This window comes from Bidens hawaiensis, unplaced genomic scaffold (genome assembly GCF_021521415.1).
Source record: "Bidens hawaiensis isolate Kalapana, Puna unplaced genomic scaffold, B.hawaiensis_p1.1 tig00012594_1, whole genome shotgun sequence".
Taxonomy (NCBI): domain Eukaryota; kingdom Viridiplantae; phylum Streptophyta; class Magnoliopsida; order Asterales; family Asteraceae; genus Bidens; species Bidens hawaiensis.
In genome coordinates this window covers 609,005-627,050 of record NW_027492034.1, presented here as the reverse complement: position 1 = coordinate 627,050, position 18,046 = coordinate 609,005, and the positions used below count along the sequence as shown (strand labels likewise).

Here is an 18,046-nt window from a genome sequence, read left to right as displayed (position 1 = left end):
AGGACATGATTTTAATTGTTTTTTAACTATATAGCGACAGTCTAGCATCATGTTACCAACGTTATCTTGGTCTTTAACGATACTCGCGACATTGTGTACGTCTTTAATAATACATTTGAAACTAGGAAACCGATCCCGTACGGCTGACTTAATTTGACTAGCCCTCACCCCCTGTCGGTGTAACGTCGCAACCATATCAATTTGCTCGTCGGTCATTTTCCTTAGAGGCGCGTACCCCTCCTCAAATACAACAGGATCATGTTTGTGCGTCTCGTTAACACCTCCAGCTTCCAACAATCACCTCCCACGTTGTGCCTCCCGACGAGTTAAAATGGGCAACCCCTTTTAATACTCCCAGTATGCCTTACTGTGGCCTTGATTTTGGGTTCCCCTCCATGATGGCATGCAAAGTCCACACTTTTGTTCCTTAACCATTGGACTACGTTAACACAACCATGCTCTCGTCCTCTCTTCTTAGCCCAATCCACCAACTTATCACGAGAATTAAAATACTGAAATCAAGTAATGTAAACTCATATTTAAAGTGTGTTAAAAATAATAATAATAATAAGTTTAACAAAAAATATTGGGTCATACATTATCCATTACATATGAAAATGTCGTCTTGCGTATGTGACGATCACCACCACCACCCTCATCATCATCATTGCCTCCTTCGCCGTCCACCTCTTTAATGGCATCCCCGATGTAATTCGATACTGGTCGTGGCCGGTACGATGGCTCTTCTAATGGTAACTGGTATGAATTTTGAGTTCCATAATGCGAACCATCTACATGTAACTTGTACGAAGACTGTGTTCCGTGATACGACCCTTCTACATGTAACTGATACAAAGGCTGACTATAAGGTTGTTCTTCCATTGGGACTTAGTATGTATTCGACGTGCTATTATCCTCCGGCCACGAAGGGTGACTACCACCGTATATGATATACCCCTGACAAAATATAATGGCAACATATCTTATTTAAAAAATAACTAGCAACTACTATTATATTATACATATATACGACGAAACCTAGTCAAGATTTGGTAAGTCGGACTGCTCGTATATGCATAGCCCGGCTCCTGGTTCGGGTGTGGAAGTACATTCAAATTTGATAAGCTCGGCTGCTCTGACTAGCCATTATATGCATAGCCTGACTGCTCGTTGTTCGCGCCTAGAAACAAATGATCATACCACGACATTGTTTTCGTACTATGTTGAAAATGTCTCGCAAAAATATTTTTTTCTACTAGGGTGTAACTATGTTTTTGTGTTGTGGGTAATGTGTGTTGTGTTGTGTTGTGTTTGTTAATTGAGATATATAGAGAGAAAGGAGGGGAGCCGGATAGGCTCAAATAATTCAGTTTTGACTCAATCTGCCGCGTATAGCCCTGTCCGCGTCGTATAAGGTACGAGGTTTCGACTGATTTGATTGTCGAACGTTGTCGGGTACCTTATCCGCTACGCATATCTCTATCCGCGGCAGATAGAGTACATCATAAAGGGGACAACATATGACAAAACTTCTATCCACGACGTATAGCCCTATCCGCCGTAAATAGGGTGGGTGTCTCCAATTTCACTTGGGTGTCCCTAACAGGACCCTTAGATAATTCTTTCTTCTTGTTATACATAATTTAACAAAATAATTTTATTAATTGCAAGACAACTAAGATATGAAATTCACAAACGTATGGTCTATTTGGTAACTTCTTCATGATTCTATTAAAGGCTACGCCTGAATTCGATAGAGGTAGAGTTTGTTTAGTTCACTAAAAAGACGCATTTAAATAGTTTACGAGGCCTTTTAATAGTTAATTTTCAGAGTTATGATGAATGGTTCAAAGCTCACCTCTTAATCAATCAAAAATTTTATTAATTCAACACAAAGTTACCAAACAACCTCTAAGTGTTTATACACTTAGTTGATAATGATTATATTTTACTTTTCAAGCAATGGCATGCGTTATTTTGTTTTATTATGTTTGGATATGAACTAATTATTTATGTATAGCGTTATCTTTCTAGTAGTTTTTTGGTTTATGCTAAAAGATAAACTAGTTATTTTATGTTTCAATAAAGGACTATTAATTCATATATCTAAGTTTTAATGTTATATAGAAATTCAAATATGTATTCTAAGAGTGAAATTACATATATCATCATCATTGTTTACAAGAAGATAAACCAATCACATAGAAGATATACATTGATGGAATCAGGCCATGTGTTTTTCTATATGAAAGGGCAATAATTATTTTAGGTTGTGTGTTTGGTTTTTAAATTAAGAAATTGAGACCAGTTTGTGTTTTAAGAAATCCAATTCATCTAAGCTTTTTCTGATGAAAATATAGTGAATGCCGGTAATTTCAATGTTATCAAATTCTTCGGGTATTCTTTAATACCCCGAACCCCGGGAATCCTACAATTGGTAATCACATCCACAATTTCATAAAAATTTAAAACCAAACAATTCGTTTTATTTAAAACAAGTTCAGAGTAAATAATAGCGGAAAAAGTTTAAGTATTAAAAATCCCAAACATGGGTACAAGTGCCCAAAATCAAATGTAAATAAAATATCTATCTTATTTGAAATCCTCGACCAGAAATGCCTTCAATCGTCCAAGTAGTCTCCAGCACGTCCAAGCGATAACCTCCAATCCTTAACCTGAAAGCCAATCTAACATACACACAAAGTCAGCTAGAGCTGAGTGAGTTCAAGTTTTCATAAACAATATTCATACTTTATTTCAAAGTTATAGCTCTAAAACAAGAGAGGGAATAATAATAATAATAAAATAAATAAATATATTTCACCAAATAATACATTCATCGTCGAACACGCGTACATGGGCCTCTCCACCACGAGTCAAGACTCGAGTAATATATTTGACCCGGACGCGATAAGACCTAAGCACGTGACATGAGCCTCTCCACCACGAGTCAAACCTGAGTAATATATTTGACTCGGTCACGGTTTACACATCCAAACACGTGATACGGGCCTCTCCACCACGAGTATAACCCGAGTAATATATTTGACCCGATCACGGTTTAACATACAAAGGGCCTCTTCACCACGGGATTTTAAAACCCAAGTAATATATTTGACCTGCCAAAATGATGATTACGCCACGCGGGCCTCTTCACCACGGGATTTGAAAACCCGAGTAATATATTTGACCCGGCCGTAATCATCATGCACACACATATCAATAAGCCTACTTACATCATTCTCAGCCACAAGGAACTAAATATCATCACACAACCGTATGCTATAAGGTAGCACATGCTCATACCTATATATATAGATGAATATATGTAATCCCAAAATATACTATATCACAAGTAAGCCATCCTTAGTCATGAATGACTAACTAACATCACTAATCATAGGCCATAGGGTAAGGCATGCACACACACACACACATATATATATATATATCATCCCAAAATATACCATATTACAAGTAAGCCTATGGGCCATAAGATAACACACGTGTATACATACATAAATATCATCCCAAGACATACCATAATACAAGTAAGCCTATGGGCCATAAGGTAACACGTGTGTATACATACCTAAATATCATCACAAGATATACCATAATACAAGTAAGCCTATGCAAGATCATTTAAACAGTTTATTGAGTAAAATCAATTAGGTGTGTATGCTAGTCTAAAACCTGAAAAGAGTGAAAAGGGGCATCATGAACTCACCTGACACGAGGCACAAATCACCACGAGCTAGAGAACCCTTAAGTATTCCCATAACTCACACGCCTGCCGGATTACACACGCAATCATTACTAACGATACCGACTGGACTTGTTTCTCCTACGAGGTGTTCTAACATGGTTTGAATTACCTAAGCCTCATCCTTACCAATTTCAATTATAACAGCCCCCGGGGCCTTATATTTACCAAAACCACCCTTAGATAATCCCAGAAATAAAGAATTCCCAAATTACCCCCGGAAGTGCTAGGCGAGACGAATATGCGCGTTTAAGAGTTGTTTAGGCACTTAACATCCAACTCAGCCCCGTGTAGACCAAATTTGATAAAATCACAGCCTACTAGCCCACAAGACACTACACGAGTTGGATGGGTCGGTAACTCGCAAGCACAACGCACCAACTATCAAATAAACACGAATTCGCGTTGTATCGACCCGTTTGTGTAACCGACAATCAATTCAGCCCCAATACTTAAAAAAAATAATTTTCCAACAGCCCGTATATCAAACTGAAGTTACCCGAACTAAATTGGTTGTTAATTCATTCAAACCTCCCATTAAACGCAACAATCTAAACAACCGAATACTAGCTTGCAATCTATTAACAATTGACCAATCAAACGAATACTATAGCTCGTAATACTAAAGTATAACACATATGACATACCTAGGAAGATGACAGAGCAAAACCTTACTTTAAACAGCCCCGACAAGAACACAATTGGACAGCCACCAATTAAGCCTAAAACGAACGTATCGATCAATAAAGAGTATAACATGCGGATTTTAGCATGCAAAGATGTATTTTAATACATAGGAAAACCATAGAATTAAATTATGAAATTTTTACCAGAGTTGCATAAATGTTTTAGGTTTATAAAAATATTTTTATTATAATTTTCTAGTGGACATAAAAATCATAAAAATTGCTCCAACACAGAAAGGTACGTGCAGCTATTTCAGTGCGTAGCAAAAGTGTTTTATTTGTTTAAAAATCATTACCAAACCAAATTAAGTGATTCCAATTGGGTTGTTAACTTAACTCAAAATTTAAACTTTCAAAAGTTTCAATCAATTTGAACTTGTCAAAAAAGAGTTATGATGTCGGAAAGACAGACCAGAATCCGTCACCCCGCATCAGCTTTGACACCCGATCTTATAAAATCATAAAAACCATTCAAATCACGTCCAAAAATTACGTATTATACCTTTCTGGAAACTAGACTCAAAGTAGAACATCATAGAAACAAAAATAGATCAAAAACAATGAATTTTCATCGAGTTACAGACCGAACAATAAACGAGTACGAATCTGTCAGAAACTGTTATAATCAAAACTCAACCCTAACATGTTCAACAAAGGGTTTAATGGTGGAAAAGAGTTATATTATGATGTAACCAACCTTGGACTAGAATCGGGAGGGTTGGAACTCGGCTGGAGCTGCACAAAAATCGAGGTGGAGGCTGCTTGGAGGGCGCCGATCGGAACTAGGGGGAGGGAGGAGAAGGTTAGGGTTTATGATATAAAAATGTTACATCTAGCCCCTCCCCCTTGTAAATGGTTGAAACTTGAATGAAAGGTTAAGTATGATAGGCTTAAGAGGGTGAAAAGGAGCTCCCCGAAGAATGCCGGATCAAGCCCGGAATGTATATACAACTCTACAAGATTAAAACCTTTTAACGGAAATTAACGGATGTTACATATTCGGGATTTACTTGTAGATTAATTGATAATTGACAATAAACACTAGAACATGTTAGAACAGCTGAAGTATAAATTTGTCCAAGACTATTATGATTTTGGTACCTAAAAACCTCTCTATAACTTCTTCATGAGGGGTCCAATGGGCGCCATCATTCGGCGGATTCAGGACAACACCTTTGAATGTTCGTAGCGAATTTGAAGGTCGGCAATGACTTATAAATTCGATAGTGAAACTGAAGGTCGGTAGTGGCTTTAGAACTTTGATCGTTAAAGGGTTTGCTACTTATGTACAACTTTTGGTACCATAAGTAGCTGCTATGGTTACACCCTTAGCTGCCATAATTGCTCTGAAACATTTGTGGCATTTCACCCTAACCTTTGTGTCAATTAGACTCCAATATAATAAAATCAGTTGATCTAATAGCAATAGAATTATTACCTTGAATTGCTTATAAAATGGCATCTCAATTTTTGAAAAGAGGTTTTTTTTTCTTATCTTATTGTTGATTTCGCGACACTTGAATTACTTTAATCTTATAATGAACTCAACACGATTGAAAAAGATATCAAATTTATAGACGAAATTTGAGTGGTGAGGTGAGCCGCATAACGAAGGCCATTTTTTATTGGAAAATTGGTTTTTATTGGTACCAACTATTTCATTTTTGTCACCGCTAGTCCCAACTTTCATTTTGGCTGGCAACGGTCCCAACTTTCACATACGTTTCTTCCACCAGTCCGCGACTAACGGAGTACTAACTCCGTTATGTCATTGCTGACGTATCCATCCTACTTGTCAAAAAACCGTTACATGGCAGCCACCATGGCAGCCATCTGAGTTGTTAAAGACCGGAGAATCAGAAATCCCAACCGGACTCCGACCTCCCACCCACCGCCGCCATCAAACTCCCCACACCACCGTCCCACCGCCACCCCATCACCACCGCCCAACGCCGCATCGGCCACCGTCACGTTCACCATTTCCGACCACCATCATGCTTGCGGAGTTTTGAATCTGCTCGACCCGTCTCCCCATATTCGTTATTCATCTCAGTTCGTATCCAATCGCCTTGTCCCGTTTTTCAGGTGACCCACCCCCGTGTTCCAATTCAAGGACCCGATTCATTATCATAATTGGGGGGTTTGACTCCAAAGGCACACCCAAATAAAAATCCCCAAGTTATCTCAAGAACCCTAATTGAATCATCGAGTCAATTACAATGTTTGATCATCATCACCGTCATCATTCAACTTCCTCCGCTACATCGGCGTTCAACACCGGTGTCGCCGTCCTCTGCCGCATCGGTGTTCAAATCCGGTGTCGCCGTCCTCCGGTCCGGACTAACGGTTAACGGTGAGAAGGTTGTGAATAAGCCTCCGATATGAACTGCGGATGAGTTGCGATCTTGAAGGATGGCTAGCGATCTCTTTCTCTGGTTGCCGGAAAAGAACCGTCGCCGGAGTTGGTGGAGGAGATAATTGGGAATTTTGATTATGAATGTAAAATTATTATATAAAAACTAATATCCACGTAGGCTGCCATGTCATATGTTTTTGACAAGTAGGATGGACACGTCAGCAATGACATAACGGAGTTAGTACTCCGTTAGTCGTGGACTGATGGAAGAAACGTATGTGAAAGTTGGGACCGTTGCCAGCCAAAATGAAAGTTGGGAACAGAGCCGACAAAAATGAAATAGTTGGGACCAATAAAAACCAATTTTCCTTTTTTATTACATTATTAGATATAACTCACAAACATATTTATCAGCTGACTTGTGTTACTTAACCCATTCTAATAATGAAGACTACATAGTGATGGTATTATACTTTGATCTTTCATTTTTTAAATGATCATAACGGTAACAACATGAAACTTTGTTTAACTAGTTCAAAAAGCATCAATTACTTAATGAAACATTTAGATATTTTAAAGATATAGATTTGACTCATCTACATTTCTAAGATTTAAAAGATGTAGATAATAATACTTTTAAAACAAGTAACCTTGAATAAATAAACAAATTTAAACATATAATTCACATGACATTAATCTATGATAGGAAAAGGGAACATAAAGGGTCCTCAAAAGCAACAAGTGTATGGTTATTTAGCGGTAATGTGGAATGTCACGTGGAATCCAAGTGGCTAATGGAAATACATATACCAGAATATGTGATGATTCTCTTTTTTTCATATATATACATATTTATGGTATAAATGGCAATCTATTCATCTTCACTTTCTCCGGTTGCTAACCATATATATTATATAACATTACCACCCACCCATTATATTTTTCAAATAAAATGAATATTAATGCATCAACGTTATAGTCATTCAATGTGATATCTTTGATATAACAAATAAAAAAAATTGTTATGTCGTTTGCCCACTTGACACCTAATTAGACTAAATTTATGATATTTGGCATCTTAAAGTTCAAAAGAAAACTATATCTAATTTCACATTGTCATAACAAAAAATCAAAGAGAAAACCAGCAATTGTAATGCCAATGCATTAAACTTATCAAGCCACCAATTTGTACTATTCGGTTTTAAAATTTTAGTCATCTAGACTTGTTTTTTTAGTTTTTTTTGCCAACTCAAAGAAGGTTTTCCAGTTTATGAATAACTGGCCGGTTTTTTTAGTTTTCAGTTTATTTGCAACTAACTGGACTGGTGAATTAGACAGTTCCCCGTTTGACCAGTCAATACATTCTGGTTTCATATTGTTTACTATGTAATTTATTATACCGTATAACACATACACATAAAGAATTAGCCTTTGAAGAAACTTGGATACCATAAAGAATTAACCTAGAGAGATGATTAACAGATTACCAACTACTTTCAGGGCGTCAACGTGCTCGATTGGCATATCAGTGATGTTAACATCCTTTGCACCATTGAATTATAAAACCACAAATATTTACCTTTGAAGCACGACCACCTCAAATAAATCCACAAATCACTGCTATGGTGGTCACAACTAAAGGGAACATGTTAGCAATGCTCCATAAACATCTCTTACTTATGGCTTAGTGGTAGAGACTTGGGTTCTCTAGTGGACCCAAGTTTGATCTCCACTCCATTTGTGACACTTTGGATGGATATATTGGCAATTAAGGATTTGAGTTAGGCATTGCGAGGTTGTCAGTTCAGATCCCGGACCCATTTGGGTTTTAGTCTCACCATGTATTACACCGGAGAGTTCTACTCCTGTGGTGACACGATTGTCAAGCGCCAAAAGCCCATAACACCTTCTGAGATTCTCACGCACCAAAATACCTGCCCGGTTTCGCACCAATAATGCTGAAGAGGGCTATAAATGTGAGATCCACCTGTACTTCATCATATATATATATATATATAGGGTTAGGTTAGAATAAAAACTTACTTGAGTTATAAAAACTCTAGAAACTCATTCTCAACTACATGTTTTTAATAAAAGTTTAAAACTTGTAGTTCACAATTAAAATTGATAAAAAATGTAAATATAAATATAACTTTTTCTCTCTCCTGAAAACATATATAAAAAATAGTAAAAAAAAGTTAAAAAATTGGAAAACAATTTTTGTTTAGTTTTTGATGTTTTGTATTAAATGTTACAACACATATTACGTGTGTAACAAAAAAAAGAAAAAAAAAATGATGTTACATAGAGTTTTTACGGGTTTTTCACAACTCAAGTGAGTTTTCATTTTATACTTCCCCTATATATATATATATACATATATATATATATATATATAGGGGAAGTATAGAATGAAAACCCATTTGAGTTGTGAAAACCCTATGTAACATCGGTTTTTTTTTTTTCATATGTAATATATGTTGTTATATTTAATACAAAATATCGAAAAATCAAAAAAAAAATTTGTTTTGCTATTTTTTAAGATTTTTTTACTAATTTTTATATATGTTTTCAGGAGAGAGAAAAAGTTATATTTGTTTTTACATTTTTTATTAACTTTAATTGTAGACCACAAGATTCAAACTTTAATTAAAAACATGTGGTTGAGAATGAGTTTATAGAGTTTTCATAACTCAAGTAGGTTTTTATTTTAACCTAACCTCTATATATATATATATATATATATATATATATATATATATATTATAAAAATTAGTAAAAAATGTTAAAAATAGCAAAACAGTTTTTTTTGATTTTTTAATGTTTTGTATTAAATGTAACAACATATATTACATGTGCAAAAAAAAAACGATGTTACATAGGGTTTTCATAACTCAAATGAGTTTTCATTAGTTAATGTTTCACGACCTACGTGACAGTGACGTGGTATAAATTTTTGATTAACTAACCTCTTCACAGTTCACAAGACATATATAGTCTTATAATTTCTTTTCTATAATTTTTTAAGTAAATTATACGTGCTATATATGAATTATATAAAAAAAATGTGACTTCTCTAATCTACAACTGTTAATTTGTTATTTTATTATTAGAAGTATAAAGTAACGCACATTATGAGGTTTATTATTTATGTTAGTTTACTTATTAAATAAATTATGTGTTTATATAGTTAGATAAAAAAAAACAACTTTCTTGTTATCTATTTACGTTCAAGAAAGTACGTTCAATACATTATTCGTTTGCATGTTTGTTTATGTACAGATATTATACGTTCATAAACTTCAAATAGAAGTTATATTAATACCTAAACTAAACGCAAATGAATGCATAAACTGTATATTTCAACTTTAATATTGTTTTAAATGATTAATTTACAAATTTTCATGCCCATTCGTCTATCTTTTAAACGAACGAACACGGCCGAACATATCTTCTCAATGAGCTAACAAGAACAAGAATATCCGTAACTTTACAATCGTTCGTTATTCAGTTAAACTAAAATGAACGAACTCCGACAAAGAGAGTTAGATATTGGATTACAACCTAGCTTTACCCAAATCCTTTATTTGAACCACTGTTGCAACTTTCCACCTCGCCTAAACACCAACTAAATCTTGCAATTACATCTTTAAATGAGTCACACACACAAACACCAGTTGCAATACTTGTTGGTGTCAACCTAAGTTCTTAAAGCATGAACACCAGCAACATGGAGGGAACTGATCAGAGCCCAAACCAGCATCCACAATTGCCAACCAAAGGCACCACCTTCATAAGAACTTGCTTCAATGGAGTTAATACTTTATCTGGTAATTAATCATTTAGTCACCCACAAATTTTCTGCTATAAATACTTAAAACTTTATGCATGATCACTATTTTTTTTTTATTATTTTCACAAATAATCTGCAATTAAAACTTAAACTTTATGCACGGTCTCATATTTCCCAACTCTAAAAATTCATCTTTCTTTTTTTTTTTTCATAAATAATCTGCAATAAAAACTTAAAACTTTATGCATGATCTCATATTTCCCAACTCAAAAATGTCATTTTTTAACAAATAATCTGCAATAACAACTTAAAAAGTTTATGCATGATCTCGTATATCCCATCTCAAAAGTGTCATTTTTTTTATAAATTTTTTCTTCAGGTGTGGGAATATTATCAGTACCTTATGCACTCTCAAAAGGTGGCTGGTTAAGCCTAATGTTACTATTATTAGTGGCTGTTTTATGTTTCTACACCGGGCTACTTCTTCGCCGATGCATGGATTCTGATCCCCTAATAAAATCCTATCCCGACATCGGCCACATGGCGTTCGGCCAAAAAGGGCGAGCGTTGGTTTCAACATTCTTGTACCTTGAGTTGTTTTTCGTGGCGGTCGAGTTTCTAATAATGGAAGGGGACAATTTACACAAGTTGTTTCCAAAAGAAAGCTTTGTGGTTTTTGGGAATAAGATTGGGGGGAAACAAGGGTTTGTGTTGTTGACTGCTGTTGTTGTGTTGCCTACAACATGGCTAAGGAGTTTGGGTGTGTTGGCATATGTTTCTGCTGGTGGTGTGATGGCATCATTGGTTCTGGTGTTGGCTGTGTTTTGTGGTGGTGCTTTTGGTGGAATTGGATTCCATGAAAGAGGGGAACTTTGGAATTGGAGTGGGATGTCAACTGCTATAAGTTTGTTCACCTTTTGTTATTGTGGTCATGCTGTCTTTCCAACTATATGCAATTCCATGAAAGACAAGTCTCAGTTTCCCAAGGTATATAATCAAAAGTTAAAAATGCAAACTTGAAAATAGTTTAAAGGTGAAAAACTAAAACAGTCTAGTTTTGACTTTATTTGTTTTAAAAAAAAAGTTCAATATGGGTTTAACCAATTTTTTAAGCCGAATAACTTTATATATTACGCTATTTAAAAAAGTTATAAGATAAAATCAAGATTTATTTATCTTTAATCTAAGTTAAATATTGCTAAATATAAAAGGCAAATTGAAAATAAATAATCTCACCTTTTGTGTGTTGACGGATAATAATCTCACATTTAAAAATCACTACCAACCGTACAACATTTCAACTATATTTGTCTCAATGAACCTTCGTAAAAAACACTTTATGTCGTTAAAATTGCAATGTAAAGTAAATAGTTTTAAATATGTGAATCTGCCTATTAGCATATTATCCTAAAATTCATTTTTATGGGCATTTTAACGTAAATAATCTTCTTACTTTTGCATTTAGGTTCTTGTTGTTTGCTTTATTCTGAGCACTATCAGTTATGGATCAATGTCCATATTTGGTTACCTCATGTTTGGGGAACACCTAACGTCACAAGTTACGTTAAATCTTCCCACGAAAAACATAAGCTCAAAAATAGCAATCTACACGACACTGATCAACCCAGTATCCAAATACGCGCTAGTCATATCACCAATTGCAACTGCTGTAGAAGAAACATTTCCTTTTCGTGAAAGCAAGCTAATGAGTTGTCTTATTCAAACATTTCTCGTGATAAGCACGATCTTTGTGGCATTGGTGGTCCCGTATTTTGGATATGTGATGGCATTTATCGGGGCATTTTTAAGCATTACAGTGTCCATATTGCTTCCATGTTTGTGTTATTGCAAGATCGTCATAGGATTTAAGAAATTCAGGGTGGAACTAATGATGATTTACATGATCTTGTTGTTTGGAACGTTTGTTGCAATAATAGGTACTTACACTGCAATAAGAGACATTGTAAAGGAGGTTTTACCTGAATAAAGTGAAACTTTTAACTATATTTCTGTTCTACTTCAAAATTGTTTATAACTTCATACCATTTCTTGGTACTTTTATTTACCTTCATAGAGACTCCAAAAATACGCCTATTGTTTATTTTGTGGAACTCCATCGCGCACCAATTTGAACGTTTCATACATGATATACAATACTAGCAAGAGGACGAATTATTTTATCGAACTATGATATACTTTAGGTTTCTAAGGAATAAGATTTTAAGTATTGAAATATATCTTTTTTTTGAAAAATAATTGAAATATATCTAATCTAATCTAACTATAATAATAAAAGAAAATAATAAGGATGATGTGTCAATCTCACATTCATTACTGGTCTAATCTCTATTGTCATTCATCCTACCTATCGATAGGTTATAGGGCAAAAATCATTTTGATAAATAGGTTATAATTTCCTCTTCAATTCCTTAATCTCTCATCTTATTTAAACCTATTCATGGGTAATGAGCCAAAACAATTTTGAAAAATGGGTTATAACTTATAATTCTCTTCTAATTCTCTAATCTATCATCTCATTTATCATAGCTATTGGGTCAAAACAATATTGACAAATGTTGTATATAAAGAGATTTTTTGAATTTGTAAATTTGAGATTCTAAACTTCTTATTATTTGTACTATATATTTTATTTTCTTTTTATCTTTAATTTTGTTCATGTCTTTTAAATAACGGACCTAATTTATTTTTATTATTTGACAAATCTCGTGTAATACACGGGTTCAAAAGCTAGTATTGGTATATAAAAAAATTTTATATTGTTTTGGCCGGTTAATCCATATGTTTGTACAAACTTACAATAACAAACTTTGCTTTATCAACAAAGTGAAGTAAGATTTGATCAAATCAAGATTTTACGATCTTATGTTCAAGATTATGTTCTCATGAAAGATCTTATGCTTTACGAGCTCCAATACAGGATTAGCAACTTTTGTTTAATAAGATCGATAAACTTAATACGTTAGGATCAATATTTAAATACGATCGTAAAATTTTTTAAACCCTAAAGTATATGTTCAATATCTGTCTATTCTAATAAAAGAAAATAATTCTGAACACATGTCGTTTTGTGGTTAAATCTCATAACATTTTTCTCTCCTAAATTAATAACTTTGTCATAGATAAATAATTATTCACTTTCCTTTTACACTTTATTTATATTATATCTATAACATGATTAAATTATTCACTTTCCTTTAAACTCTATTTATATTACGTCTATACATTTTTATAAAGATAAATGGTTACATATTATATTACTATGTTGTTAGAATATATTCTAAAACATACTTGGTGAAATCCAAAAATCAACAGCAAACCTTGTTTGTTAATATTGAAAATAATATAATTTCAAATGTTATCATTAACATATTATATTATGTATAATGTTGAAGATTATTATTAAAAAAGCCCTCGTATATGCTTTCATTTTATGAACAAATTTTTTTTAATCATTAAATTATAAATATATGCCTAATACATAGTTGATCCATTTTTTTTGTAAAGTAATTTTCTAAAAACTTATAAATTATAAATATATGCTTTAAATCTATCAATTTATTTTTCGGTTAATTTAGTAACTATATGTGTGTGTGTGTGTTAAAATGTAATGATACTATATACCAATCTATTAGTGCTCGGTTTTACGTCTCGGTCTTTGTTTAAAGTCTTATTATATTAGAAATAATGTATAGGGATATTTTGGTAATTGTATTGCATTCGTATGGCACATTCGTTAAGTATAAGACACATTTGTTAGAGTAGCTAATAACGAATGTGTCCTTTCATTAATGTATCCCTCATTCGTTATAAGTTGATGACGAATGAGATGACGAATGTGTTCATTCATTAGACTTAGCAAATGTTATTAATGTATGATAACGAATGAGAGCTCATTCGTTAGGTATGTCTAACGAATAAGGCTCTTCGTCTATATATACCCTGTAATATTATTGAGAAAAAGATTTATTGATTATTCACTTTGTGCCTCGTTACTCTGCCTAACTACACAATCGTAACACACTTAACGTAACTGCTCATATCTAATCACGTATCATATCTAAGAACTAGATCCTTATCATAAACGTATTCGAATCAGAACCGTATGGCTTCTCAAGTGGTATCAAAGCCGTGTGTTCTGATTGATTCGTGAATTGGAAGTTAGCATATTCAATTGAACTTCAAATTGATGTTGAATTGATCGTAATTGTATTGAATCTGAGATTTAGGTATTACGGACTGATAATCGATCAATTACTCATGGGATTGATGTTAATTAGACCTGTTTTGAGGTTCGAATTGTTCGCGATGGTTTGTTGATCATCTAGGACAAATTAAATGTATTAGTTTGTTGTTAATTGTAAGTTTGAGTTTAAGCGGGAAATATTTGAAGGTTTGACTATTTAGAGTCAAAATTGGACTGATATTTGGATTTGATTAAGGTCTGGAATATTGTGTTTGTGTTCGGAATAGGTGGACGAGTATACTGATTGTGGTTTGAGGAATTTTGGTTAAGTTTTGTGTAAGTTTGTTTTAGATTTGGTCCGGATTGAGTTCGAATTGGTTTTGAAATCTGGGATGAATATTTGAAGGTTTGAAGGGCCATTCATTAATTTCTTGGCTCATTCGTTAACCTATAACCGTTCATTCATGTGACGGTTATAACTGCTTGGTGCCAGCTGTCATTCCATTATAACTACTCATTCGTTCAAACAAGTCACATTCGTTATTCTTCCTCATTCGTTCATCCTTATTCGTCGTTCCTGAGCTCAATCGTGTGCACGGTAACTTTTTCATCATTCGTTAAGGTTCATTCGTGTGAACATTACCTCATTCATACTTTTCATTCGTTTGATCAAAAGTATTCTCATTCGTTTTGTTTGGCTCATTCGTTACTTAAATTATTCTCATTCGTGTGAATTCATTTGTATTCACATTCATTACCTTGAACTTTCATTGTTTGAGAATTTCAACCCTAACTTTCAAGATTAACAAATTTCATCCTTCAACTGTCAAAATGGCAAACTTTTACGCTCTTGCTTCCTAGAATGCATTGATGCAGTAAATGCTAAATATGGATAATGAGATCGGGTCTCATATCAAATGCCCGAAGCTTTTGAGATTGAGTGACTTTTCAAAATGGGAACCCAGGTTTCAAGCTCATTTGGGATCTGTTCATCCTGAATGTGTTCGCAGCTTAGATGATGGTTATAAAGCTCCAGTTGCTGGTGATAATATTACCAATTTTGTTTCAAAAGCATTTAATCATTCAGTTGACGAAAATAAAGCTTTAGAAATCGAGACAAAAGCATATTCTACTCTAACTATGGCATTACCAGAAAACATCTTCCATCAAGTCAGCGGTATCAAGAACAATGCTGCATTATTTCAGCATCTGAAGTTGAGAAGTATGGGAAATACTCAAGAGAGCAAGAAAGCGATGCTAACATTTCAGTTCAAAAACTATAGCCTGTTGAAAGGATAGATTGTGGAAGAGATGTTAACTCGTTTTTGTCATTTTATTGCTGAGATGACCAATTTGGATATGGAGCCAAGTGAGTGTTATAAGATTGATACATTGAATAATGCACTAGCTCCATCGTATTCCACCTTCTTGCTAGTTCTTAAGGAGAATGGTTTCTTCAAAAATGATACTCTCACTACTACGGATTTTAATATGATATGAGTGTTAAGGTTCGTCAAAAGATAACCAAGATCCTACTTTGTATGGCGGATCACTTCCCGTGAGCAACAATTCTATTCCAATCAATGCATTCTATACCCAAGCTAATCAGAAAATTCCTCAAAGTGGCAGTTCTGGTCCTAATGTATGTTTCATGGCTTCTAGATCGGGTTCTTCTACTGGTGCTAGTTCTCAAAGTTCACCACCCCCAAACGTTAACACGAAGGAGGCAGAACAACAATTTACGTTTATGTGTGCATTCATGACATCTTACGAACAGCTGGTGGGTAGCAAGATTTCTACAAGTGAATTACCTGATGAAGCTGGAAGCAGAAGTTGGTGTTAAGTTAATCATAATTGAGAGAATCAATTCCAAGAAATTTCTTAAACTTCAGAGCCAACATCACAAAATTGGAAAATGAGATTTTGGAATTGAAGAATAAAACTGGAAATTCAGAGATTCTTCATTTCTTTCAAACAAAATCATTGAGGTTAAAAATAACCAGCAAAAGAATGGAAAAGCGGGTTTGGGTTTTGTTGATATCCCTCCTCCATTTAACAATGGTTATACTAGTGTTCCAGAAACAGTAGCTCATAAAAAGGTTGAAACTGATTCTTCATCGGTTGTTAATCCTACTGTTACTGTGAACAACGTAAATCTGGAGGAGAAAGTTGAACCTATGAAAATTATCAACGAAAAATTTTCAATATATCATGCTAAAAATAAAGCTATTTTTACTGAAAGAGAATGCGATGGTTCAATTGAAGAAGTTGATAAGCCACATGTGATTCACAAGAATAAGAATATCTCTCGAGAAAATCATGTTCTTTGTGAGCCACATGAGTTTGAAGAAGCAATTTATGGTTCAAATGGTTCAACAAGTTCAAAAGGTCAAAAGATTCTCATGATAAAGTAAAACCATTAGAAAAATCTACGATTTCTGATGAGGATTTGATGAGGTTTATCAATCCTATAAAGAATGTTAAGTTATCAAAATGTTGGGTTTATAAACTGAAAGGGGTTAATAAAGTATTCAATGAATAAGATATCCCTTTAAGTTTCGTAAAACCTGAATTGATAGAAAGTGTGTTTCAAGATGAAACATCCACTGTGACTGAACTTGAGAAAGCCTTTATCAAGTCTAAAATGAATAATGCATATCAAGAGAAACAGAAACCAATCTTGTTCAAACCTATAAAATTTGTAAAATCCTCGGGATTGGAAAATGCTTCCAATAGCTCCAAACCTGAGTTTTATAGAAATAGAAAGGCAAACAAGATGGCTGGTTTTAGTTTAGCACCAAAAGTTGGGTCTTTTCAGCCTGAAGCTACACACATAGCAATTATACCACCACAAAAATTTGTCGATACGACAATGTGTTTAATTTGTGGTGAACATGGGCATGTTGCCAAAAAATGTGGGGCTAAGGTAAATTCTAAAAGTGTAACCAAGGAACAAGTTCCTCGGGTTAAAACCATCTTGAAAAGACAACCTATGCAAGTCAATGTGGATGATTTACATATTATGTTTCATAATGTAAATCCTCAAAAAGTTGTTTGAGTTGATGTTCATGATTCTAAAGTATCTCACAAACCGGTTGAGTGTGTTAAACCACTTTGTAAGAACTCGGATTCAGGTGTGATTAAGAATGAATATCTCAAATGAAAGTCAAATCAACCTTTTATTCACAAGTTCATCAATCACATTTGAAACCTGAACTTAATGTAGTTCAAAAAGAAACTA

The 18,046-nt window shown here is 34.0% G+C and overlaps 2 protein-coding genes across 2 annotated transcripts in view; one reads left to right on the top strand and one right to left on the bottom strand.

Annotated features, from left to right (window-relative positions):
• The window catches only part of LOC143541428 (uncharacterized), an 83,457-nt gene that overhangs the window by 47,294 nt on the left and 18,117 nt on the right, over window positions 1–18,046 (bottom strand). The window lies entirely within an intron of this gene.
• LOC143541425 (amino acid transporter AVT1I-like) lies at window positions 10,495–12,588 on the top strand. The gene is made up of 3 exons (XM_077034258.1): window positions 10,495–10,638; window positions 10,981–11,588; window positions 12,067–12,588. The coding sequence occupies exons 1-3, from the start codon at window positions 10,524–10,526 to the stop codon at window positions 12,586–12,588; spliced, it is 1,245 nt and encodes a 414-aa protein (XP_076890373.1). The 5' UTR covers window positions 10,495–10,523.

Coding starts and splice junctions, on each gene's coding strand:
- LOC143541425 (XM_077034258.1), top strand. CDS start 10,524: ATGAACACCAGCAACATGGAGGGAACTGATCAGAGCCCAAACCAGCAT. Junction 10,639..10,980: donor TGGAGTTAATACTTTATCTG/GTAATTAATCAT, acceptor TTTTTTCTTCAG/GTGTGGGAATATTATCAGTA. Junction 11,589..12,066: donor ACAAGTCTCAGTTTCCCAAG/GTATATAATCAA, acceptor TTTTGCATTTAG/GTTCTTGTTGTTTGCTTTAT.